At 36.1% G+C, this 27,791-nt stretch overlaps 4 protein-coding genes and 1 non-coding gene across 5 annotated transcripts; all 5 read left to right on the top strand.

Annotated features, from left to right (window-relative positions):
- Positions 1–4,198: 4,198 nt before the first annotated feature.
- Nanos (RNA-binding protein nanos) lies at positions 4,199–6,241 on the top strand. Its single transcript, XM_076905851.1, has 3 exons — positions 4,199–4,392; positions 5,542–5,758; positions 5,903–6,241. Exons 1-3 carry the CDS (start codon positions 4,251–4,253, stop codon positions 6,054–6,056), a joined length of 513 nt encoding a protein of 170 aa, XP_076761966.1. The 5' UTR covers positions 4,199–4,250; the 3' UTR covers positions 6,057–6,241.
- Positions 6,242–9,897: 3,656 nt separating this feature from the next.
- On the top strand, positions 9,898–11,611 carry LOC143429959 (phenoloxidase-activating factor 2). Its single transcript, XM_076905850.1, has 5 exons — positions 9,898–10,145; positions 10,430–10,720; positions 10,790–11,058; positions 11,126–11,289; positions 11,363–11,611. The coding sequence occupies exons 1-5, from the start codon at positions 9,898–9,900 to the stop codon at positions 11,558–11,560; spliced, it is 1,170 nt and encodes a 389-aa protein (XP_076761965.1). The 3' UTR covers positions 11,561–11,611.
- A 1,324-nt stretch (positions 11,612–12,935) lies between these two features.
- Positions 12,936–20,107, top strand: LOC143429648 (ovochymase-1). Its single transcript, XM_076905324.1, has 12 exons — positions 12,936–13,244; positions 13,310–14,127; positions 14,211–14,370; positions 14,455–14,732; positions 14,802–15,013; positions 15,074–15,184; positions 16,550–16,584; positions 18,286–18,561; positions 18,965–19,267; positions 19,337–19,605; positions 19,673–19,836; positions 19,910–20,107. Exons 1-12 carry the CDS (start codon positions 12,955–12,957, stop codon positions 20,105–20,107), a joined length of 3,114 nt encoding a protein of 1,037 aa, XP_076761439.1. The 5' UTR covers positions 12,936–12,954.
- Trnah-gug (transfer RNA histidin (anticodon GUG)) lies at positions 15,392–15,463 on the top strand. Its single transcript has one exon. It is a non-coding gene; the product is annotated as a tRNA-His (tRNA).
- A 3,278-nt stretch (positions 20,108–23,385) lies between the features above and the next one.
- LOC143429647 (uncharacterized) lies at positions 23,386–27,752 on the top strand. Its single transcript, XM_076905322.1, has 9 exons — positions 23,386–23,872; positions 23,940–24,444; positions 24,548–24,893; positions 24,980–25,700; positions 25,791–26,024; positions 26,520–26,756; positions 26,837–27,019; positions 27,088–27,305; positions 27,394–27,752. Exons 1-9 carry the CDS (start codon positions 23,386–23,388, stop codon positions 27,571–27,573), a joined length of 3,111 nt encoding a protein of 1,036 aa, XP_076761437.1. The 3' UTR covers positions 27,574–27,752.
- The last annotated feature ends 39 nt before the right edge of the window (positions 27,753–27,791 follow it).

Below are 27,791 nucleotides of genomic sequence, written 5' to 3'. Positions count from 1 at the left end.
CCCTCTCTCTTTCTGTTTTCTTCTTCTTTCCTCTTTACCTTTTCTTCCTACTCTTTTTATACAATTTTTTTACTAAATTTCATTTATATATATATATATATATATATATATATATATATATATATATGTACATACATATATATGCGATGCGACGTGTGTTTCGAAAATGGAACGCGGTCGCGTTCGCTTATCCGCGGAATATTGTTTTTTTTTTCTTACCAGCCAAAGTTTAGAATTTGTGTTTATTATCCGTTATTCATTCGCTCTTTCTCTTTCTATCTCTCTCTCTCTCTCTCCCTCTCTCTCTCTCTTTCTCTCTCACTCTCTCTCTCTCTCTCTCTTCACTTTTCGTTACGTCTCTTGTTTTCTTTTTTACACTCTCATATACACATGGACACAGGACATATATGTTTGACACATATTATTATATTTACTATTATTTTAATTATTATTTCCCAGAAAAGTATATATTATCTTTAATAATCGTGGTAATTTTTAGACTAGATGAACAATATATTAGCGGATAGAGATTAAAGTATACATAACAAATAAAAAATATATATAAATATGTCTATATATATATATATATATATAGATATTGATAAATGTATAAATATATATATATATATATATGTATACATATATTGATAAAATATCGAGATCGTAATTAGAAATTGGGTCGAGCGCATACAATGCTGAAAGACGATAATGGTATTTACGCGTAAGAATGTTAAATGGACGAGCAGATGGATTAAAAGCGGACTTGGCTACAGTGGCCAAGCTGCTCGCAGAGAATATTCAATGATTGAACAAAAAGGAGATCAGTAAATGTAAATGTTTGTAAACAAATTATGAAACATTATTTGTTCAGTGCCTACATATTTACACAGTAACAATAAAGATGAAGATTAGTGAATACCTCTTTCTGTGTGTCTTCTTTCTGCGTTAACGTTATTCGCAGTATTTTTATACGACTAACAATGCCGATTTGACGTTAAAAAATGTACGAAATGAGGCGCAACTTCGCTCGAATGGTAATTATCGATCTTTCTCCATCTATTATTCACAATTAAACGTCTAATAATTAATTGTTAATCAGTTTAACTGTGTGTGCAGATTACTGGACGCTTCTCACTTGCCTGGGACACAGAGGGATATCCCGAAACGACCAAATATCTTTGGACATCTTCCCAACCAGAGCAAAGAAGAACTTCCAGATACCAAGCAATTAATATTTATCATTATTATTCATATTTGTTTCACGCTTTTGCATAAATTTAAGTTGCAAGGTGTACTGCACTGTGATTTTTAGCAACGATTTATAATTTTTAGCTTGTAAAACCATTTCTGTAGTCTGCAAAGCGTTATAAACTTTGAATAAACGTTCAGTAATTGTTAATCAGTTGATTAATTATTTAATGATCCCTTCAACGATCCTATAATAACCCGTACCATATCCTTAAACGAGAGAAAGCTCGTCAAAGTTAACCTGGGTCACTATAAAATTAGTTCCAAGTTTATAAAACTGGCGATTCCTGGAAAATGACGTCACTTCCGGTAACAGCCGAAATTCCAGGAATTCTCGATGACGTCATTTCCAAGAAGTGGCACGTTCGTATACCTCCTCACTACTTATGTTCTCCTGTTACAAAGTCAGATTTTCGGGTTTTCGATTGCAAAAATCGGAAATGTATCAGGAGAACATGACGTCACAGGAGGTATTCGTATAAGGCCACTTCTTGGACATGACGTCATCGAGAATTCCAGGAATTTCGCCGATTCTTGGAAGTGACGTCATTTTCCTAGAAGTGGCAAGCATACCTCCTCACCACTTATGTTCTCCTGATACAAAGTCGAATTTTCAGGATTTTGATCGAAAAATCGGCAAAGTATCAGGAGAACATGACGTCATAGGAGGTATGCCTGCCACTTCCAGGAAAATGACGTCACTTCCAAGAATCGCCGAAATTCCTAGAATTCTCGGTGACGTCATTTCCAAGAAGTGGCACTGTTCGGATACCTCCTCATATGTTATGTTCTCCTGTTACTAAGGCGGATTTTCAAGATTTTGTTCGAAAAATCGACAATGTATCAGGAGAACATGACGTCACAGGAGGTATTCGAATAGTGCCACTTCTTGGAAATGACGTCATCGTGAATTCCAGGAATTTCGGCTATTACCGGAAGTGACGTCACATCCCAGGAATTGTCAAGTTTCAAACTTTTCTTTCGGAAATCTGATTTTTCGACCATGTATCAGGAGAACATGACAGGCGAGAAGGTATCCGAAGTGTGCCATTTCCAAGTAATTGACGTCATTTCCAGGAATCCGGACAATTCTTATTGTAACACGCGAAAGGAATAAAAGATGGAATTGGGACAGGATACATCGAGAGGAAAATGATAAGACATATATTTCGCTTAAATACTTGATTTATTGAATCAAATTAATACAGCACGCAATAAATCGCTTAAAATGAATCGATACTTATAACTTAACACGTACTTCTTACTTCTATTACTATAATTAAATGTGTTGATACATATCCAATTAATAATGCAACAATTTACTTATGAATAACGAACGCTCACGTAAAATGTACAATATGATACTAGTCTAAGCTTAAATTAATGCTAATTGGTTGATGAGAATAATTACATTTAATTCTTCATAGTCCTTGATGCGTAACTATCGTCTTTTAATACCTGTGACAAAAATAAGAAATTAGTTGGATAAAATGAGCCTAGTAACCACTACTATATGAAGCATCTTTTATAGCAAATACAGTTTTTAATGTACAGGGTAATTCACTACCCCTGTGAGAAATTTTTACAGCTGATACTACACCTCAAAAGCAACAAAAAAGTTCATATAAACCTAGATCCGATTTGCAAAAGTACCAGAGAAAAATAAGAATTTTGCTTTTTTCAGAGAAACAGCAGTTTCACTCATATTATTGATTGCATCTTCCAAACCGCAAAATCCAACAAGAGAATGACAAACAATATTGAGAAGAGCAATAAATTTCCTATTATATTAGTCCCTATTTTACCCTGAAACTCAAAAACAGCTGAAGTAATAAAGGTTTAAATATTATCTCAGGAGGCAAAATTCGTAAGTTACCAAAACTGTTACCTCGTATTTAACTAATTACCTTTAGACGTGGAGGGCAGAAAATTTCACAAAGACTTCTTTATTCACTAAGCTTTCTCTTTTCTTCTCTCTGCTGCTCTCTCTCCCTCATCTTAATTACAGAATTTTAGAATACTGCTGATTAAATGAGGAAATTCCTTAATTTTCATTGAATAGAAAGAGTCAGATGAATTATATCTCCCGCTACAGAGTTAAGAGAGAGAACGATATACAAGAAAGCTATAAGAAAGAGTGAGACAGATGTTGCCGACCCTACTCTGGAACCCCTGGCGCCATCTCTGTGGAAAGTGCTCAAACTGCTCGCACACGATTATCGGCAGCGAAGTAAACTACTCAAGAACTACTAGCGCCATCTGTTGGAGGACTGCTCAAACTGTTCGTACTCTTGCTTGGACACTCCTCCGAGGGATGGCGCTACCAGTCGATTGGTAGTTTACTTCGCTGTCAGAACGCTGTTCGAACAGTTTGAGCACTTCTCATAGAGACGGCGCCACAGATAAAAATGAAGTTTCATAGTCCGATTAATAACAGCACCATTTGAAACGCGAATCAAACGCAGGAAAGAAAAGTGAAATAATGATCGAATATAGAAATAATTTGCGATACTTTCAACACTATCGCGATACCGTCGCTCCATTCAGATCGCGTGTCACGCTGGTATAGCGATTACAATCTTTGTACTGCAACTCTACTGGTGCAAACCAACCTGTCATTCATACATTCGATTGACTGGGCAATTTCTTCTTTTATTTACGAATTTGCATTCGAACTGGTATTAGAGCGCAGCTATGTCCAGAAGAGCAATTCAAATTGGCCGCTTTCTTCTTGGAAGAAGAATAATCGTATTAGTGGTAGCGGACCCAAGTAGTGGTACCATCCCCACCATCGGACCCTTTCTTCGCGATCGTCAAACACGATGACATCCTAGCTTGGCAGTTGAATTTTAAAACCCAGTCGAGTTGGATGGCTAGTACCCCTTGGACGTTCCTCGCGATCTTTTAAGTCTTTAGCTTACTTCTTTTACCGAGGAGATAGCTGCGTGGACGTAATTCTGTGACCTCTCGCTTACTCGCCCGTAATTCTTCTCTCGTTCACCATGCATGTCTCGATGGTGCAACCACTGCCGATGCCGCAGGTGTCGAACGTTTTTTATCCGTTTAACACTAGCCTGGAAGAAGAAATCAAGAGATTATTCGTCAATTTCACGATCGATGCCGGTACCACACCTCCTGTGAATGGTAAGTTTATTTCTAACCCGTGGAATTCGCTAGGAAAATCTTCAAAGGATGCCGACAACAAAAATCGATCAAAGTGAAATGACGCTTCGCCGATTTCACGCGATTTTACGCGGTCGGATAGTTTTTTCTTTCCGTTCCAAGGTCATTCGCAAGGTTACTGCGTTTGTTTCATAGCGAGTTTGAATCTCTGTATCCTATATAGCGTGCATTTTGTTGTTGATAAATCATTTTTTAAGTAAATACTTAAAGTGTATGTATAAAAGAAATTTTCTATCACCGACAATCGTACGTTTCAGTAAAAAAAAAAAGGAAGTCGTTTCGCTATCGATTCGCAAGTTCGCGCTACTTGTTCTTTGGCACAACGATGATTCAACTTCGAAGAGATCGAGAGATGATCCATTCGTTTGGTAACTGGTTGGATCGTTCTTTACCAATGTGCCTCGACGAACGATTGGTTTCTCGGAGACAAGAAAAGAAATAGTACATGTTCTTCGGATCGGTCTTTTTGGCAAAACGTGGTACATATGTCATAGATAGCGTACACGTAAACAGAAGATGGTCTGTTTTTTGCTCGCCCGACTCGGATAAAGAGAGTTTCGAGATAGCGTTCCCGTAACGACGTGTACGTTTAGCAACAACAGTACAAGTTCAGAGATAATGCCGGTGTACCAACACGATAAGTAAAGTATGAAGACAGTAGGGCCGAGTAAGCGAATGTCGCGAGGCTTTTTGCAACATTCGGATGGATTTTAAATACCGTAAACCGTGTACCTATATCTGTTCTATTAACATTCGGTTAAACGACGACATCGTTCCTGCGTCATTCGAAAAATCAGGACGATTCTGTTTACATACCGTGAAATCGGACACCGGCAGTCGTTATTTTCTCAACTTACGCCTTGTCGCATCGGGCCATGGAAAAGCCGAAACAAACACAAACGAATCTCGATTATCAATCTCGCGTTCTCTCTTTTAGATCATCTTACGATATACTGAAATAAACAGGATTTAAATTTCGTAATATCCTGTCGACTATCCTTTTTTTTTTTACATTCACCGTACACGCTTACTCCTTACTATATGTATCGCGTACATTCCTTTTAATCTCGTGTTTCTATTGCAAAGACATTAAGCGGTCGATAATTTTAGTCGAAGATGTGATGGAGGAGTTCCGTCACAATGGGCGCGATTTCGAGTACTGTCCAGAAAACAATGATGCAGTAGCAGAAACGCCACGCCGCAAGAAACCAAGGAAACCTATGCCCACGGAATGCGTTTTCTGCAGAAACAATGGTGAGACGGAGGCCTACTACAAGGATCACTTGCTGAAAGATGCCGACGGCCGTGTCTCTTGTCCAGTCCTCAGGTAGGTCGAAATACTTTTTTGCTCTTGTTCGTCTGCTTAAAAACTTTTCCGTCTAATTAAAATCTCTCATGAGTCGAGACAGCCGTAAATCGTGTCATCGACACCTTTTCTTTACTTTTCTTTTTCTCTTTCTTGTCCAACCAGGGCCTACACGTGTCCAATTTGTGGCGCGAACGGAGACGACGCCCATACGATCAAGTACTGTCCGAAGAGCGTGAAGAATACCGAATTATTGGCGACGGCGAACGCGTTTAAGTTGTTGAGAAACTCTATGGGCAGACGACGAGTCGTCAAGTAAAGACGCACGTGGGACTTGAGCACGTGTCGCCATCGACGTACACCATAAAACATCAAAGTGTCTGCTTTCTCTCAACGACTTTCGAAGTAGTGTGCCACGAATCGACGACTGCTGGCAGGTAATCTCACTGTCGCACCCTTCCAAATAGATACACGCGAACGAACTGAAGTCCCTTTGTTGAAGAGTAAACCGTGCACTCTATTCCGAACGACCATTCGTGCAACAAAGTTATCGTTCGTTGATCGATACAAGTCTTATCATCGTGGAGCCTTGCGTATGAAACGATACGGTGGAAGGAAATTTATCCCGCGTTTTCTTTTTCTTTTTCTTTTATTTGTGTGTAAGTTATTTTTATTTGTAACACGCAAAAATGCGAAGTGAACTTCCGACCCCCGTTTCGTTAAACCCGTGGAAACGCATAAGTTATGTCTTTACCTTCTAACGGGACTCGAATTGTTTCGATAACCGAGAGGCTGCGTCCAAAGATGTTAATTGTAGGAATTATTTATATGAAACGTGCCATATATACTCGTCGAAGTGTATCATTTGTTCCACAACCAAATCTTCTCTGTGATTACGAATTCAATTAATTCGTATTTCGATTTCTTGCTTTTCTTTTTTTTTTTTCCACCAATATTTGATATTACGATTTTCATCAGAGAACATATATATGTATATGTAAGTAAATTTACACACATTGACGTAAATCATACGCGCTACAATTGAACTATAACGATTGACAAAATTACTTGATAATTTTGAAATTGTGAACAGACATTTAACGAAACAGAATCACGTTTTCTAATCTGAAACGATTCAAAAGGAGACACTTTTTTTCATCAAGACACGTCAATCGAGAGAACTACGTTTAATTAAGTAACAGCCAGTAATTTTTAGATTAGACAGTATTACGACGTTCTATCATCTAAAATCAGAAAAGAAGATTTTCTTTTAAAGATTACCGCGTTTGCTCTTCTCTCAGCGGTCGACAAGGGACCGACGAGGCAAAATGTTCCTTTTAATAGTGTATTCTTACTCGTCGATAGCGTTAAGAATGCAGGATGTACATATATACAAAGGTTCGCGACTCGTTCGTTTAATTTTTAATTAATCCGACTTCGTCGTGCATCGTAACTTCGAGACCGTAATTACAAAATCAGTTTTCATCGGTACTTTGATGGCTGACCGATTTGATCGCGATTTTTTTCGGAATTTAACTATTCCTTGAACACGCTGCTATGTTATACCTGACGTGTGTGCTGAATCGATTCAGAACGCGGCGGCCTCATTGGCGGTTTCCAGACGATAATGAAGCGGCACGATTATTGCGCCCAATACTTATCGCCAAGCTCTTTGATGCGCGAAATCTTTTTGTTTTCAAAAGATAGTCCTGGAAATAAAGAAGCGAGCATACGCGTGAGCGTATTATCCTTCGTACGACGAGTTTGCTTGCGTGAAATTTCTATTTTTGATTAAACGATATTTTTGTCAAATGTATATTTCTCGTAGGTTACATAGGTAGAGTATTCAAAGACTTTAGAATTAGAATGGAATTCGATGATACAGCATTGCGGAAACCCGAGGCAATACCCTAGAAATGTTTAAAAAGTCGTAGATCAAAGAGATTGCGTTTGAAGAAACGTACGCACGTACATATCATTCGCTGGGCGGTCCTCAAATGATATTGTTACTGTCGTTTCCCGCAATTCAATGCTATTTCGAATCTCACGTATGTGTTCGATGGCTCATCGCGTTGCTCGAGCATGGGTTTCCCTGTACTTAACCGAATTTTCATAAATTAAACATACCTGTATTTGCTCACTGAATTATGGCTAAGTTCCTAGTACTCGTAATGGAATACCGTATAGATATTTCCATGAGAAATTCTTGATTCGCAGCTGAAAAGTTCCCTATAACGAAACCAAATACTACGGTTCATGCAACTTATCTTTGTCTCTCATTTCTGTCCTGGTAACAGACCTGCAAAGATTTATTTTTCTATTTAAGCGTCCTTCTTTTCTCCTCTTTCATTGAGTTCATTAATACGTTAGGTAAGAAGGTTAGTGCTGCGACGAGTTAAGAATGAATCCAGAGACTGCTAGATGTGAATTATTTATAAATGTTATATATTGCAAATATTTATATAGTATAGCAAATAGTTTCGACTAAGTATTATTATTTAAAAGTGATATGTAGCAGTCCAAAGAGTCATTAAGTGAAAAAGAGAAACGGTTGATAAACTACGCTCACTAGAAAATCGTAAGCCGTAAATGTTACATCCGGTGTTGTTCTTAATTTACGCCTGTAAAATAAAAGCGAGAAATAATTTAGAGAAATTACCATGCCGAGTTCGCTGTTACCACTAACGTCATGCATACAGTAATAGCAGTAGTTGTTGTTTCGCAATAAAAATTGAGATGACGTTACTGTAATCTGAAGCCACAGCCTGTGTTACGATTACGAGCTGCAGGTGATAACGTAATAACAGCAGCTAGAGAAGAGACTTGACCAACTGTACTGAGAGGTGGCTAATACGTTATTACCGCCAATTTCACGTTCCACATTCGATTCACTCTCAATAGCTCGACTCAAAATTGTACAAATGCCAATTTCCACACGATTATTCTCCTTTCTAATGGACACACACAAATCATGGCGAGCGATCTAACGGCGAATATTTGGAAATATTCGTGAATAGAAAGGAAGTGATATTTTTTTTACGTTTACTCAATAATAATCACGATGATGTTCGTTTATTTTGCGTTTATACGGTTTAAAAAGTGCATTTGTATTTTGATTTGATTTTGCTCTTTTACTGCGATGCGCTCGCCATTTTGGTATTACAATTTTAGGGTACATGTTACGTACTACCATCGTAATATATATATATTATATATTTATAACTTACGTATTCTTCTTATCTTCTTAGTGTTTTTTATATTTGTATTATTATATTATTATTAATAATATTATTTACGTTATTGGCGTGTCATTATTTAACTGTATATAGTCTGATAATATGTATCATGATTATATTGATGTTTATAAAAAAAGTTATAAAGAATATTGTAACTAAAAATTGTGTACCTCCTTTACTCTTTTACCTATCATTCTGAAACGATTAGTCATTGGGTTAGAAGCAAGATGAACTAATCACTAACGAATCAAAAAGGTAAGCCGATAAAAAGAATAAGATATCGCTCTTTCGTTCTTTCGTTATATATTAAAGATTCTGCTTTTCTTACCTCTTTAGAACGAGTATCGCTCTTTTCGCTGCATAAAAATAGGGGTGTATGAGGAATTCTCATATTACTATCTTGAAACCATGCATGCACATAAATATATATATATATCTGGTCCAAGGTCGTGCATGGGGAATACCAACAATTCGAAGCCAGTTAGGTAGGTTTTGCAGTACAACAGGTTATAAAGCAGTGTGCGTACGTATACCTACGTACACTTGCCACTGTGTTTCAGGTATGAAAGAAACGGTCGTTGAAGAGGGGATGATTGTTATAAATACTCGAAGCTCGGTTGCTGCATGTGTAATCGAAGAAGTCGCCAGATAAGCCCTAAGTACGCGTAATTGTCCGTTGTTCTCTGAGGAGAAAACTTGCCACTTGGTACATATATATACATACATGTGTGTCTAGATTCGATTTATAGTAGGTAAGTAGAAAAAGCATCGATTTCTAGATGATATTCGGAGGGTGTATTTTCTACGAAAAATGCTTTCTTTTAAAACATTAAAGGACTTTCATTGCACAATAACCCTTTGAAACTGAAAAGGGCCACTCGTCTAAGCGTAAAATAGCACCGTTTCAGGATCCCCGACGACGCGATGTGGAGAATATTATTGCTGCTAGGAATGGCCAACTTTTCTCTGATCGTAGCGGCCCCTCAAATATTAACACAACAGAATACGCAAACGATTTTAGGCACACAGAACAACCAATACCGAAGGCGAACCAATTGCGAATGTATACCGTACTATCTGTGTTCGAAAGGGAAAATTTTGACCGATGGATTTGGAGTGATCGAGCCCAGGCTCGGTTTTAGTCGCGATACAAATATGCAGCAAACATTAACGTAAGTACTAAAGATTAATCTCAGAATGGCAAAAGTCAACGTTGCTTTCATAGACGGTACGTTCCTCCTCGATGGACGAGAGTAAGCGCAAAGTACATTTTGCATGCACGATGAATTCTGTCTGTCTTTCTTTTGCCACAATTTGATTTGTTAAATAATCAAGTATGTATGACGCTCTAGATCATTTTTGGACTCACTACCCGATATTTTATGGCCGGATGTTACCTTTCTCGTTACTTGTCTATATTTTCCGTTTTCTTTTAAACATCATTGATCATGAACAGATCGAGTGACGGGTGCGACCATTACATGGATGTTTGCTGCGAACCACCAAACAGGAAGGATTTCAATGATCGAATCACGCCACGGTCAGTGGAGAGGAAAGGTTGCGGGCAAAGGCACCCTGAAGGGGTTGGTTTCAGAGTTCTCGGCACTAGCAATAACGAAGCACAATTCGGCGAGTTTCCTTGGATGGTAGCAATATTAAAGAAAGACGGCGAAACATTCGTCTATCAATGCGGGGGTTCGTTGATCCACAAGCAGGTTGTTTTAACAGCCGCTCATTGCGTAAAAGGGTAAATAGTGATGTGATTCCGTGAATTGCCCGTCAGAGTTTTTCATTCTTAACGGAAGTTCATTTACAGAAAAGGACCGTCCGAGTTAAGAATTCGTGCTGGAGAATGGGACACGCAGACGAAGAATGAGATTTATCCGCATCAAGAGCGTAATGTGAATAATGTAATTGTTCACGACATGTATTATCCCGGAGCCTATCATAATGATTTCGCCATATTGATTTTGTCCGAGCCAGTGGAAATTAAAGATAACGTAGATGTGGCATGCTTGCCGGAAAGAAATGACGTATTCGATGGTTCCAAATGCTTCGCTAGCGGCTGGGGAAAAGACGTATTCGGTAAATGACTTTTCTAACTATTAATCGCAATCATTCATTTTCTAAACTATTGACCGTAACCATTCAGATCAGAAGGCTCAATATCAAGTAATTTTAAAGAAAGTAGAATTGCCGATGGTACCACACAATAAATGTCAGGATGATCTCCGGAAAACAAGATTAGGGAGATACTTCATTCTTCATGAAAGCTTCATTTGCGCTGGTGGAGAGGTTGACAAAGATACTTGCAATGTAAGTAAAATTCGAGCAAAGTATTTCTGATGCAACAAAAACAGAATAAATTATTTAATCTTTCCTTTCGTAGGGTGATGGAGGAAGTCCTCTTGTTTGCCCAAGCAAGAAAGATCCCAGCAGGTACTTGCAAGCGGGTATCGTAGCATGGGGTATCGGTTGTGGCAAATACGGGACACCAGGAGTTTATGCTAATGTTGCTTCGGCGCGAGATTGGATTGACGAACAAATGGCTTTTTATAATTTTGACAACACTGTTTATCAATTATAGGGCAGACTGATCGGTATGGTAAACCGTTCTATAAATTTGTAAGCATAGAAATTAATGCCATTTTTTTAATGCGATGATCCACTACATTGTCCGTATGTTATTTTTTATACGATAATATGCATGGCAACTAATACTCGAGCTTCATTTTTTAAATAAAATATTGTCCGAGTACTTAGATAGTATTTGTTCAATTCTATTTCTTTTTCTGCCTTATCCACGTTGGAAATATTTTGTTAAAGAGACCGTACATGTGTCCAACAGGTTTCAAACGCTTACTAGCTATGGACTTTCACGTTAAATAATGCTGTTTGTACAATCATGGTTGATCGCAGGTTTGTAAGGGCGTGAGGTTCGCACGTGTTTGGACAAATGATATTTTATGGCCTTTCCACTCGACTGTTTCTTTTCAGGCACGTTACAGAAACGATACAACTCATTGAGTTTCCAACTCTTAACGTCCCTTTTAAAAAGCTGTGCCTGCTTTTAGAAATAATTTTGCAAACAATCGGTCCTTGAGGCTGAGCACACGTGCTAGACTCTTCTACATTTATCCTTTTTACTGGGTTTCACTTTTAACGTGTATTCCGTTTATAAGTTTATTTGACACGCTCTTCCTCGAAATGGAACCATTATTTGGTATGATTTAACCAACAATTACTTTTTATTCTGTAACTATTAGTCATCGGTTAGAAATAATCCTAATCGTTGCGAATCAAAAGGGTAAGCTGATAAAAAGAGTAAGATATCGTCCTTTTGCACGTAATGTTCCGTTAAACGTCGCGTGACCACGGAATCAATGGAAATTGTACGCGTTTTGCACATTGCATGCATTGTTGCGCACGAATCGTTACCTTCGCATCACAACTGATATATAAAAGCAATCTTTGCTTTAGAGGTTTTTAGAAATGCTTGTTAGAAGTGAACGTGTCCTAAATGACATTTTTTATGGTAATTGCAAAACGGCCACTTGTCGCGTTTTATATGAAACAAGCTCCCTCGTACCCCTTTCGATGGTTTACTAGGTAAGTAGGTCGTCCATTGTATTCGTTACGACGTATTATCTGGATAATTGTATTTGCTCGCGCGTCTCTGCATCGCGCAGATAAATTTAGTGTGAAATAACGAATGGTATATCAAAGTTCGATCGAAGGACTACTAAATAGTAAATGTTTTAACTTTATCTGGTTGCAGCCTACTATTGTTAAGAAAAATCGAAAACAGATCCACTTAACGAATAGTATAGACTATTAATCTTGTACCTGTATCTGATATTCCCTGTGTGCCAGGAAATAGCGACGCATCCTGTAGCTTTACGTACATACATGTACATATAAATGTCGAGACGCGTTAAAAGTCGTTCAATAGAGAACGAGTTCACGAGTAGGAAACAAGTCATGCAACGGCTGTTCGCGTTGGTTTACGCTGCCGCGATCGTTCTAATGATTTCGGAGATTTTCTCACTGGACGAGACAAACGAAAGGGTGGCTAGGAAAACAGGCGGTTCGTTTCGCGAGAGATCGTCACCCCTGTTCCTCCTCCATCTACTCAAACTGAAGAAGAAGATACAGAAGATAGAAAGGGTGCCAACCACTCCGCCAACCGCGGACTGCATCTGTGTACCCTACTATATCTGCGACGCTAATCGTACCATCATTATAGATAACATCGGAACGATCGATATTAGGTAAGTATCTGTTGCGACAGAGCAAACCGGTTCGTTCGAATGGGTTAATTATTCTCGATCGGGAGGTTTAGATATCGAAGATGCACCGGAGATTTGGAAGTATGTTGTCGTTTGCCAAACGTAACTAGTACTACCAGCACCACTAAGACTACAATGCGAACTACGAGTACAACCATGAAAACGACTCCAAAGACCAGCACGACCAAGACGACCACCTCGACTCTTCCACCGGTGATCTTTCCAAACACAGAGCCCGCCACGATTAATCCAATTTGCGTTTGCGTGTTTGTATCGCAATGCGATCCAAATGGGATCATCGGTTCGTCCGGGGAAGGTGTGATTAATCCTCGTTCGCAGTACGTTCAATGTCCAAGCAACACGGTCTGCTGCAGGCCGAGCAGTGTGATTCAGTACATCTACAATCCTCCGGCTGCCTCCTCGCAAATTTGCGTTATTTGCGGAAGCGTGATGCAGTGCAACAACGGAGTTGTGATCCCTGTAAACGTGGGTGTCGTAAATCCCGTGGTAACTTATGGTCAACAGACGTGTCCTCTCCCTGCCTCCTGCTGCCAAGGAATAAACTCGGTCTATGGAAATGGAATACCAGTGGTGATCGGGCCCATTAGAAATTCTGGTTCTCCTCAGGCTTGCTATTGCATGAAGAGCTGGTTGTGCGCACCGGGAAACTCGATCAGTCCTGACGGGATCGGTGCCATTGATCCAAGGTTTTCCGTGTGTGGAGTAGACGAAATATGCTGTCGTCCCACCGTCGTTGGTATACAAAGAGGTCGTGATTTCGACGGATACGGGGAAAACATTGTGAACGGGGAGGCTACGTTTTCGCAACCCGGCTGTGGTGTTCAGAACAAAACGTACGCGCCAGGTAGATGGTAGACTGTCGTAGAAAATCGATCGAGCGTGTTGGTGGTTCGTTACCGGTACCAGTTAATTTCTTTACTTTTATAGCTCAACCGTATCCCGTGGACACTGGAAAAACGTATTTCGCAGAGTTTCCGTGGATGGTGGCTCTATTAACGGTACAACCAGATGGCAAATTCCTATTCCAATGCGGAGGGTCTATGATTACTAATAACGCGGTCCTCACAGCTGCGCATTGTGTCAACAAGTAAGCAAATTAGACGACGAGATATCGACATTGAATATTGAACATTCGAATTAACGATAAGAAATATTGAAAAAAACTTAATAGTCGAGAAAACGGTAGAATCGTAGCACGTTTCGGCCAATGGGATCTAGAAAATCAACCTGGCGACCAACCTCTGCCCTTTTACGACGCGAACGTAAAAGCCATAGTGATCCATCCCATGTTTTATAGCGGCGCTTTGTTTAACGACATAGCAGTGGTCGTTTTAAACCAACCAGTAAAACGAAACGTAAACGTTGCTCCTATTTGTATACCACAACAAGGATTGATCTTTCCTGCTGGTTCTAGGTGCATTGGCATAGGCTGGGGGAAAAACTCGTTTGGTAATGTCATGATTTTCATTCAATTATCATGTTCCTGATTATGTATCATTGTAATGTATCGAATGTCAGGTGGAACATATCAGTCCGAACTACGGAAAGTCGAGCTTCCTATCGTGGACAGAACCGATTGCCAGAATCGTTTACGAACCACAAGATTGGGACCGTATTTTCAATTGCACGGCTCGTTCATTTGTGCAGGCGGCGAGATAAACAAAGACACGTGCCGCGGAGACGGCGGCGGACCTTTGATCTGTCCTACAGCTACGGGACAATACTTTCAGGTAACTGGATTGGAAAAAAAAAACAAAAAAAGATGACGCTGAAGGTATCCTTTTTCTTAGGCCGGCATAGTATCTTGGGGTATTGGTTGCGGTTCTTCTAATGTTCCCGCCGTTTACACGAGTGTTGCGCAGTATACACAGTGGATCGGCCAACAATTGGCAACTTACGGGGCTTGACAAAAAAGATTAAATGTACTTAAGACATATCCATTAATTCATAATGTACATTTTCGCATAATTAATCCTATCCATGTAAGATTGTATAAGATCGTTGAAAAAATATTATTTGAGAAGAGCATGTAAATGATATAAAAAATATATTCGTTACTATACGGTTAATAGACAAAAATATCAACTCCTTCAACAATTCTTCCAATAGCCGTGATCGTCTAGTGGTTAGGACCCTACGTTGTGGCCGTAGTAACCCAGGTTCGAATCCTGGTCACGGCAATGTTTGTGTGCAAAACTTTTAGTTATAAGTTTTACCTATACGACATACACCGCATTGTGTCAGTTAAGTTATCGGGAAGTTAATTTTTCCTTTTCATTAAAGAAGTACAGTCTCTATTTTATATTCGGATAAATGAAATAATAACCTTCTCATTAAATAATACGCGAAACAATGATATCTGGAAAAAGAAATACCTAGTGATTCCAATTTGAGTCATCAAGGAATAAACGTTGACTGTCATGGTATTCTACTAACCGGTGTTTAGGCAATTATCTTTATGTTTTTAAATTCGCGTGTTGCGTTGTGCAATATAGATCTTACGATACGAATTATCGCAAGATCTACGTATCATTTAATAGCTATTTACGGACACACATCATAACGACCTATTTTCAATGTGCAAAACCGTATTTATTCTTTAAACTCTTAAATTATTGTAGACGCGATATTATCATGCTTTCGCGACATCTGGTGCAGAACATCGAAATTAATGTGTTGTATTGTCGAACGAAAGTGTTCAAAGTAACAAAGAAAAGACATCTGTTTTCTGTTTTAAAATACAGTACATTCTAGAAAATGGTAAACACTATTAAAATAACGACTAGTAAGAACATATCAAAATATGAGACATGTTCAGACCAGAGTGCATATTAGTGTAGAACCCCGACGTCCCTCATGTCACTATTCTATAAATAAGTATAATGTTGATGACCTCTTATGGTCATGACCTCTTATGGTGATGATCTCTTATGGTATTATTTTTACTAATAAAATAGTGGAATTCGTAGAAATTTTTCCTACATTCAACGGGAATGAGACAGTACATTTTGTTGCACAAACGAATACAATTCTTTCTTTTGTTATGTATTAAAGATTCAACTTTTTCTACATATTTCGAAAGAGTTACGCTCTTGTTACTATATAAAGATACTTGTGCATGAGGAAGTGTGATATTTCCTCACATTAATATCTTGAAACTTTCCTGTAACGATAATGTTAATAAAAAGGGACTTCTGAATGCTCTGGAAAAGGTTCCACGAAATCTTGTATATGCATGCGTCTAAATATGTATGTACCTGTTTCAGGCTCACGCATGGGGAATACCACCTGTTCCAAGGCAGTAGAGAGACTCGCTGTACACAGGTTATAAAGCAATATATGTGCATATTACCTACACATGCTTGCCAGTGTGCTGGAGGATTAAACCGTTACTGAAGGGGGGGGATAATTCTCATAAATACTCGAAGCTCGGCTGCTGCGTGTGTAATCGAAGAAGTCACCGGATAAGCCTCAAGTACGCGTAATCGTCCGTTGTTCTTTAAGGAGAAAACTTGACGCTTGATATATATACCTAGGATTGATTTGTAGTAAGTACGCCAATATTTTTCAACTACTAACTGCCAATGTTTAAAGCAATTAAGACAATAGTAATATCGGCTCTTAAACTATAAGCGATACATTCCAAAGATTAATTACAACTGCATATGTGTAGAAGAGTTAAAAAATATTTTTAGTCTACGATGGTATGTTAAACGGTTAAATTTATACTCTGATTTCATGTTCATAAAGCTATATACATGGAGATGTACGTGTGTGTAGCCTTCAGAAAAGGTCAATATCAAATACCCTCGACCTAATATATACTCGAGACATTTAAACCAATAATGTTTACGTAATTTGATGACCACTCGTCCAACTCTCGAATGATCCACATGCTTTTACAACTTGTTTCTTTTAAAAATAAAGAGAACGCGTAAATGATAGATTGCGGGAAATATAGGAAATTATAAACAGGAAAATTCTGTTATCAGAGATGATCGAAATTAACCTTTTGATCTTCAACGTTATCTCGAGAGAGTTAACGATTTTATTACACTATATACAACTATGCATGTATGTTAAAGTTCAAAGTTTGTTTACGATTTATAATCGATAGAAATCATATACAATATAGCAAAGTATTGAATCGAAGCGTTAAATAATCTCGATCTTTTGCGTCTTCTTGTAAGGACTGAATGGTTAGTAAGATATGTGTCGGTGTACGTACGTCTGTAAGGTCGTATATACCTTTACTTAGAGCGGATCGTTTGAAGTTTCGAGTCTTTGTCTTCTCCGATTTCGGTTGAACTGTTCGTTGAATCAAGTCAAAAATTCGATGCCTGTCCGATGTTACGATTTCGTTATACTTCTTTTATCGATTTAATTTATGTAAGATGTTACTTGTTCGACTATTCATCAAAACTACGCGTTTCAATAGCACAAAACACTTTCGTGGAAATATAATTTGTGGTTCATTATTAACTTTACGGGAATTGATGGCAATTAGATTTCCCCGCATGGTCATTATCTTCCTCGTCAGTATTCAATTAAGGTTGTTTACTTTGATGCTTATTACAAATCTATTATACATATACAGGTACAATTTGGCCTTGGCCTTGAAATCAGTACGAAATTAACATAAAACTGAAAGGCAAATCGAGAATCATATGTATATATGCATATGTTTGGTCGTAAGAAACATGTCTCATGTTCTCGTCTCCTCGTCTCATTAGGGGGATTCACAGGTTTCTCGCATCACCGATTTCATCCACAAGAGCGTGAAGTCATCTGTATTTATATTCAACAGAAAAAAACCACGATAATCTCTCTTAGTGACCAGAGTAAATTCACTATGAACGACACACACTTAAATATCTCATAATATTCAATTACGTACTGAAACGAAAGAGGATCTATTGCCTTTCAAAAGATTTTCTTTGCGCAATAGCCTCTTGAAACTGAAAAAGACCACCCGTCTAAGCGAAAAGTAACACTGTTTCAGGATCCCCAACGACGCGATGTGGAAAATATTGTTGACGCTGGGAATGGCCAGCTTTTCTCTGACCGTGGCAGCCCCTCAAAGTGTAACGCCACAACCCACGCAGACGATTACCCCGGTGATCTTGGGCACGCAGAACAACCAAAATCCAAAGCCAACCAATTGTGAATGTGTCCCGTACTATCTGTGCATGAATGGGAAAATTCTGTCTGACGGAACAGGACTGATTGATATTAGGTCCGCTTTCGATGATGATACAAATATACAACCTTTAGTAAGGTGAGTCCTAAAGATTGGTCTCAGAACGGCAAAGATTAATATTGCTTTGATGTACAGTACAGTAATTGTGTTGTTCGTTCTTTCGGTGAACAAGCATAGACACAAAATTCATTTAGCATGTACAGCGAATTTGTCATCTAACAAACATGGATTTCGACTGGTTTTTTTGTCACGATTCATGATTACGTTAATTTGTTAAACAATCATGTACGCACGCCGCATGAGACCATCTTTGGACCTCACTACCCGATATTTAGTGCTAATTTTCCTAATGTATGGATCTTTTCACCATACATGTTTCATTTCATATTCTCCTCATATCATTATAATATTAACAGAACGTCGATGATACTAGCATATCCATAGTTTTGATTTTCTTTTCAACGTCGTTAATTATGAACAGAGCCTTTGGCGAGTGCGAGAATTACTTGGAAGTTTGCTGCGAAGCACCGAACAGGACGGTGAATGAAAGTCGAATCACACCAGATCCAGTTGTGAGGAAAGGTTGCGGGCAAAGGCACCCTGAAGGGGTTGGTTTCAGAATTACCGGCGATAACAATAATGAAGCACAATTCGGCGAATTTCCTTGGATGGTGGCGATATTGAAGGAAGAATCAATCGGCGATAACAAATTGAACATCTATCAATGCGGGGGTTCGTTGATCCACAAGCAGGCAGTTTTAACAGCCGCTCATTGCGTGCAAGGGTAAATAATTGTGCGATTCCATGAATTTTCTGTCAGAGTTTTTCATTCTTAACGGAAGTTCATTTACAGAAAAAGACCGTCCGAGTTAAGAATTCGTGCTGGAGAATGGGACACGCAGACGAAGAACGAGATTTATCCGCATCAAGATCGTAACGTAATGAATGTAATTGTTCATGACAAATATTATTCCGGAGCCTATTACAATGATTTCGCTCTACTGATTTTGTCCGAGCCAGTGGAAATTAAAGATAACGTGGATGTGGCATGCTTGCCGGAAAGAAATGACGTATTCGATGGTTCCAAATGCTTCGCTAGTGGCTGGGGAAAAGACGTATTCGGTAAATTACTTTTCTAACTATTAATCGCAATCATTCCTTTTCTAAACTATTGATCGTAATCATTCAGGTCAGGAGGCCCACTATCAAGTAATTTTAAAGAAAGTAGAATTGCCGATGGTGCCACGCAATAAATGTCAGGATGATCTCCGGAAAACAAGATTAGGAAAATACTTTGTTCTTCATGAAAGCTTCGTTTGCGCTGGTGGAGAGGCTGGCAAAGATACCTGTAATGTAAGTAAAATTTGAGCAAAGTATTTCTGATGCAACAAAAACAGAATAAATTATTTAATCTTTCCTTTCATAGGGTGATGGAGGAAGTCCTCTTGTGTGCCCAAGCAAGAAAGACCCAAGCAGGTACTTGCAAGCGGGTATCGTAGCATGGGGTATCGGTTGCGGCGAAGACGGTACACCAGGAGTTTATGCTAATGTTGCTTCGGCGCGAGATTGGGTTGACGAACAAATGGCCTTTTATAATTTGGACAACACTGTTTATCAATTGTAAGGCAGACTGATCGGTATGGTGAACCGTTCTATAAATTTGTAAGCATAGAAATTAATGCCATTTTTTAATGGGAAGACTGCTACATTGTCCGTATGTTATTTTTGATATTATAATACGCATGGGAACTATTACTCGAGCGTCATTTCTTAAATAAAAAATTGTCGAAGTACTTAAATAAATAGTATTTATTCAATTCTATTTCTTTCTCTGCCCTAATCTTATTAAAACGACTGTGTACGTATCTAACAGCTTTCAAACACTTATTAGTTATGAACTTTCACGTTAAATAATGCTGGTTGTACAATTATGATTGATCGCAGGTTTGTACGGGCGTGAGGTTCGCACGTGTTTGGACAAATATTTTATGGTCCTTCCACTCGACTGTTTCCTTTCAGGCACGTTATAGAAACGATGCAATTCATTGAGTTCCCAACTCTTAACGCTTCTTTTAAAAAGGTATGCCTGCTTCTACAAATAATTTTGCAAGCAATCGGTCCTTGAGGCTGAGCACACGTGCTAGACACGTCGGCATTTGTTTTTCCTATTGGGACTTCACTTTTAACTTGTGTTTCGTTTATGTGATTGCCGTTAAAACGTTATTTTAGAATACATTTTTGTTGTGCGTCTGTTTCGAAGGTCCTGTTATACATACAGTGCTGGACAAAAGTATTGGCACAGCATGATTGTTATGATAAAAATGCTTATAACTATGAAACAAATTGTTAAAAAGGAAAAATTTGTTTACACGTTTATTTATTTATTATTCTAGATTATTATTTAACAGAAACAGTAATATAAATAAAGTGATATGCGAAATAATAACAAAAACATATTTATTGAGCGTTTTAAGCATGGACAAAAGTATTGGCACATTATACAAAATTTAGTGTAGTTGTATCTCTCCGAAAAAAATCCGATTGTCACTTGATGGTATAGGTAGGGGATTCCCTGATAGTCATTTTTTCTAACAGTCATCCTTAAGTTCAGTCGATTAGCAACATAGGAAATATAACAAGCAACAATGTCAAGAAGAGGGAAAGAAACTACAAGTGAAGAGAGAAAAATAATATTAAATTTGCACAAAATGCGAAAATCTTATAGTGAAATAGCAAAAAGTGTTAATAGAAGTCGATTCACTATTAGAAGTGTCGTAAAACGATTTGAGAATCAATCAGATTTCAAAAGTAGGAATCGAAGTGGACGTCCCTCAAAGTTAACAGTTAGAGAAAAACGGAAAATTGTAAAGGAAGTGAAAATAAATTGTAAATTAAACTCATCACAACTTAGAGCAAAGTTAAATGAAGAAAATAAAAAAGAAGTAAGTTCGAAAACTATACGGAGAGTGTTAAAAGATGCGGGATATTCTGCGTGTGTCGCAAGAAGGAAACCATACATATCCAAGAAGAATCGGAAGATGAGAAAAGAATTTGCAAAAGAATTTATAAAAAAGGATCCCACATTCTGGAATAACGTATTATTTTCAGATGAAACTAAATTTAATATATTTAAATCAGATGGCAGAGTATTAGTTTGGAGAAAGCCAAATACGGAAATGGATCCACAACATTTACAAGCCACTGTGAAACATGGAGGAGGTGGAGTCATGGTATGGGGTTCCATTGCAGCGTCTGGGGTTGGCGAATTAGTATTCATAGATGAGATTATGGACAAATATGTATATTTAAATATATTAAAGGAAAATTTATTTAAAAGTGCTAATAAATTAAATCTCCCGCGTGATTTTTATTTTCAACAAGACCATGATCCAAAACATACTGCCTATATTGTACGACAATGGATCGTTTACAATACCGCACATACATTAAATACCCCACCCCAGAGTCCAGACATGAATCCCATCGAACATGTTTGGAATGAATTAGAAAAAAAAATTAGAAAATATAATATAACAAACAAAAACCAATTAAAAGCTATTATTTTACAAGAATGGAACAATATAGAGCCGGATTTTACAAAAAAATTGGTAACTTCAATGCCAAAACGATTGAAGGAAGTTATCATGAGGAATGGAGGGCCAACCAAATATTAATTTTTAATTTCTAAGTACTTTCAATCATTTGTGCCAATACTTTTGTCCATGCTTAAAACGCTCAATAAATATGTTTTTGTTATTATTTCGCATATCACTTTATTTATATTACTGTTTCTGTTAAATAATAATCTAGAATAATAAATAAATAAACGTGTAAACAAATTTTTCCTTTTTAACAATTTGTTTCATAGTTATAAGCATTTTTATCATAACAATCATGCTGTGCCAATACTTTTGTCCAGCACTGTATTCCTCGGAATGAAATCATTATTTTGTATGATTTTATTTACGGTTTTTGTAACGAACGTCCTTTAATGTTGATTTTACTCGAGCCGAATGTTCTCAATCCATGAATGAAACGAAATAGCTTTCTGTAGTTCACATCAATTACTTACACTATAATCTGATACATTGCGTAACTAGTTATTACTGCATTTGATTTGTCCAATATCTTTCTTAGCTATTATTTTTATAAACAATATGCTTTCAATATTGCTGGTCTTGAGAGAGAGATGGAGAACCTCTTTTGCACCTCTCTAGGCTTATAGAAGCATCAAGCAGTAAGTTTTGGTCATTATAATTTCTGACTTCGTAACGTCAACAAGCTTGAAGTGTTTCGTTGCGCGATAATTTCAATCGTGGCATTCATTCCGGCACTCAACGCCATTGAATAAATAAACAATAATTAGGATATAGTACGAAGAGGATGTGAAAGAGTATTTATAAAAGAAGATTGTCGCGAACAAATTGAGTGTAACTAAAGTAAGTGAAACTAAGTACTATAAAAGTGAAAATCCTAGATTTATGTTTGAAATCTTAAATTTTAAGTTTTTTTACATTTTTTAAGAAGCGTGTCAAGATTTTCTTTGTGTTGTCGCGCTTAAATATTCTTGCGGTGATCTAGAAGAATAACTGAAGTTTAATATACGTGCGTATTTCTCTGTTTCTATCGGATTGCCATCCGACAGGATATGTAGTATATATTAGAATGCATTAAAAATAAACGCATTTTATTTATCCGATTCTTAAGAAACTAAAGTAACAACGAGTAGTCATCGTCAAGCACACGTGTCATACCCTACAAGTGTATTTTTACGTCTTACAGGAATCCGTACAATTTTTTATCAAGAAAACGGACCATCATAAATTTTTATCTATATTTTTAAAGCTTGAATCGGTTTTTTTTCATTTATAATATTGTGAAGGATATATACGTAACATAAAAATGAAAGTACATCATCAAGAGAAAAATGATCCATGGCCGTGCTCTATACTATCAATTAGAAAAGTTAATGAAATCATCTTTAAAAGTAATATAAATGTGGCAGAAGAGAAAAATAACGAAGATAAATATGAAAATGTCACAAATTTAAAAAAGAAACCCGTTTTTGTTCTAAAAGATTGTTCAGTAGTGCTAAAGGATATATGGGATGATCTACCATTGATAAAGCTTATTTCACTGAAATATGTAGTTGCAAATAATAAAAGCAAATGTCTAACTAATAAAAAAAATGTACAATTAATGAAAGCTAAAGCATTAAAGGATGGTAAAAGATTAAGAGTTTGTTTGGTTAAGATTGCACAACATGATGAAAATTCAAATATTGTAAGTGGATACATGGTAGACGAATTCAGAAATTTACAAAAAGATAAATTCATGGAAAATCAAAGGAATGAATATCACTTAACTGCAAATGTAAAAGAAGTACTTGGTAAGTAATTTCTTTGTTTAATGAGGAATACAATTTATTATTGAAAAAAATGAACAAATTTTTACAGTACCTAACAATGATGATGTTGGAAACAGGCAAGTAAACTTAGAGGAAAAATATTTAGACTTTCAAACTAATCAGTTACTGAATAATAACGATAAAAAATATAAGAATAAAGAAGAATTACATACAAGAAGTGAAGATCTCTGTAAAGTTAAAAATTCTGAACAAATGTTAAAAATAGTTAGTGAAATACATTTGGGAAATAATGGAGATAATGATGTTTTTGATGAAGGTGCAGCGACACAAATTGTACCTACACAATTAGAAAATGATACAAAATTTTTAACTTCTTTAAAACAGGCACAAGCTGAAAGTTCTAGAGATATCAGTAAACTAAACTACGATATCGTGCAGAAGATAGAACCTGTAGTAACAGTTAACCACAAGCAGCCTACAGAAGACAAGTGTTCTTTTTCAGATTTAGTGAATTTTGATGATGAAAGATCAATACACGATATGTCTGACAGTGACTGTATATCTTTATTTGCAGATTCAACAATGATTGAAGAGTAAGTATTAATAGTTTTTTAAAAAAGGATCTTTAAATTAATTTATTAGAATTGCTTTATATTAGTTATTTTTATGATATCTGAAAACACTTAATTTTTTCAGATGTGACACTGAAGAACCATTTGATGTGTCCAATGATATGGTTGAAAATTATTATAAAAGTCTTAAGGCTGATTTTAATAAAATGTATGAGGAGAATGTTAATGATAATGAAACTGTTGTTCCATCAAAAATTTGTGTATCATCTAGGCGAATACAACATCACCAAAACAGCATTTCAATGGAAAGGCCTTCTGTGCCTAGTAGTACAAGAACTGTGAAAATAAGAAGCAGAATACTAATCCCATCTATGAATGTTGGACAAATCTTGTTTTACTTTCGAGGTCATTGTTACGAGTTTATAAACAATGGTTATTGTAATAAATATCTATGTAATTTTGAACATAATGTATGTACATAATAATTAGAAGCTTCAACATACTTGCTATTAACATTTTCTTGTATAATATATATAATATATTTTTTGTTTTGCAGTTTGTACCACTCATGAGTAACTGGTATAGTAGAAATGAATCACATTTATTTAAAATGTTAGACGAATTAGCTGCTCATGGATTCACAGTATTTATAAAAAGTTTTTATTCTTCCCTTCTATACCATTTCCGACGTCGTTACTGTAATATCGATGTTAATTGTGTTTTAAAAATATTTAAGAAATTATATGAATTAACAATTATAACCGCCGAATCAGCATTTCATACTATTGAATGCATTCAAGATTTTGGACATTCTATTAAATCAATTATTGAAAAATTGGGACTCATTATAGGTGATAATGATTTTGAATTTGTGAATTGGATGTTAAAAACATTAGAGAAATATATTCCACAAGGAGAATATTGGAGTACATCAAAAAGTTTATTACTCAGAATAGAAAATTTGGAGCCTGAAATTATAGAAATAGTTTTGAAGGAATGTATAAATACACAACAAAATATTGACGATATATATATAAATATCATTAATAAACTCCGCAATGACATTTATTCTAAAATAAATGACAAACTACTATTATCGTTCAAACATTTGATAAAGTGTAATAGAAATAATGTGGAAGGAATAATGTCCTCTCAAAAAGATCCTTCAATTAAAACAGAAACTGTATCAAGTGAATACACAAGAACATCTAGTACAACGGACCAAGCTGGGGAAGAACATAAAAGTAGCGATAATGATTTTACATTGCATCCAATAGGTGAAAGAAATAACATGTATATTCCTTTTTTTATACAAATATTACGTTCAGTTATATACAGTATCACCTACATTATAATATAAATTTTAGATGATTTACCAAATCCATATTCTGTGCACGGTAGAGCACAATTTTCAGACTTTTATAAGGATCTCTATAATCTTCAGGAAGGACTTAAACATGATAACTATAATCAAGTTATGAAAATTCTTAATTCAGTTAAAGAAGATCAAAAGTCGCTGTTCAATCGTGCATGCTACCAAATTTTAAGCAAGGAAATAAAGTACTCTCCATATCGTTTGAGTAAACTCATTTTAAGCTCAGGTAACGTATAATACAATTATTAAAAATGACTGTTACTTGCATTTAGAAATATTTGACTTGCATTTAGAAATATTTGACTAATATATTCTTTTTTAAATGTTCTACTTTTACTTTTTGGACTTCCTTTGTATATTTAAATTTACAACATATTTTCAGAGTAAAATAATTCATTTAATTGTAAAACATTTTCGTTAAAATAATTAGATAAGTTTTTATAAGCTGTGTGCAGTGTTATTAAATTCTAATAGTTTGTCTTGTATACAAATGTAATAACTTACTTTAAATGGCAAATGTTAAGTTTATTTTTGTATTTTATGTAATTAGTCTTCTTTTCTGTAGTAAGAGATTTTTCTGTTTTAGTAAAATATATTTCATCTTAATATTATCCTTTTGTATTTTATTTGTTTAAATAAATGAAGATATTGTATAATTAAATGTTAGTATTTATTTAAAAAAAAAATACCAACTCTATTGTTTTTTTTTGGGGCATTACAGTTCAAAACGGGGCGACAGCTGTATTTTATCAAATAATATCTGATGTTGCTAAAGATATTTTGGTTGATTTAGCTGAGAAAGATCTATGGATGTTAGCGTATATACTACTTAAAAATGTGTATATTATATTAGAACCACAGATTTATTCATACGAATTAGATGCTACAACTATTTTACTTTTTGCTGAGATATACCTAGCCAATGAAGAAGCTATGAAAGCATTTACTTTACTTAAACGTGGGTTGACAATTAGACTTAATATGGTATATTTTTTGATAATAGCAATTAATTACACTTATTTCTTGCATTTGTTTCAGGAACTAATATCATTTCTACCAATCCCAATAAATGGAAGGTACAAAGTATTGAAAAAGATAGTGCTATTAGAAAACAAATAATAACTATTTTATTGTATACTACATCTGAAATGTTTCCAGAGTATGCATTCTTCCTTTTTGAGTTTCTACTTACAGATCAATCTAGCAACTTTCATCCAATAGGTAAAAAAGATGCACTTTGTATGACCTTATTATATTTGGTATTAACAAATTCGTAATATTATTTTTAGATCTTACGGACGTTGCAAATGTAATGTTACCAAAATTTTTACTAAAAAAAGATCAGGAGTTGATTATAAAGACCACAAAACTAATTATGAAGTACAATTTTATATTGAAAGATGTTGTATGTCGTGCATTAATCTGTACATTATTTCATTTTGATATGCATTTGGCTAAACAGTTATATAAAATTTCAGCTGCTTTAGGCATGTATTCTACACTGCAGGTAGATATTTATGTATTTTCATCTTAAAGAAAGGAAAAAGAACTTTACCTGTAAGAAATATATGTTATTTTCTATATTTTGAGATTAGTTTCATCCAATAACGTATCTTATTATAAATTCCGATTGGACAATGGAAGAAATGCATCTCGCAATGATGGATTTGCTACAACAATTTTTATTAAATATTGGACATGCAATCGATCATGTTAGTTCGAGACGGTGTGCTGCATATCTTGTTTTTGAGGTCAGCCATAATTATAAAATTTAGTATATCTGTGTGAAAACTTTTTAAACAGATTAATTAATTTCAGAAACTTTTTTTTAGAATATTCCTTCAAACAGATTACTTATGAATAGTGAAAGAACTGATATGCAAGCTGATAAAAAGATTGAAGCTAGTATGCGATTGATGAGAAATCTGCTGAAAAATCATTTCAAGCCTATTGTGCTATCGAAAGGTAAGGGAAATCCGAGATGCTACAGGTT

This window comes from Xylocopa sonorina, chromosome 12 (genome assembly GCF_050948175.1).
Source record: "Xylocopa sonorina isolate GNS202 chromosome 12, iyXylSono1_principal, whole genome shotgun sequence".
NCBI lineage: Eukaryota > Metazoa > Arthropoda > Insecta > Hymenoptera > Apidae > Xylocopa > Xylocopa sonorina.
The sequence above is the reverse complement of the archived record's forward strand: the minus strand, read 5'-3'. Positions and strand labels throughout refer to the sequence as shown.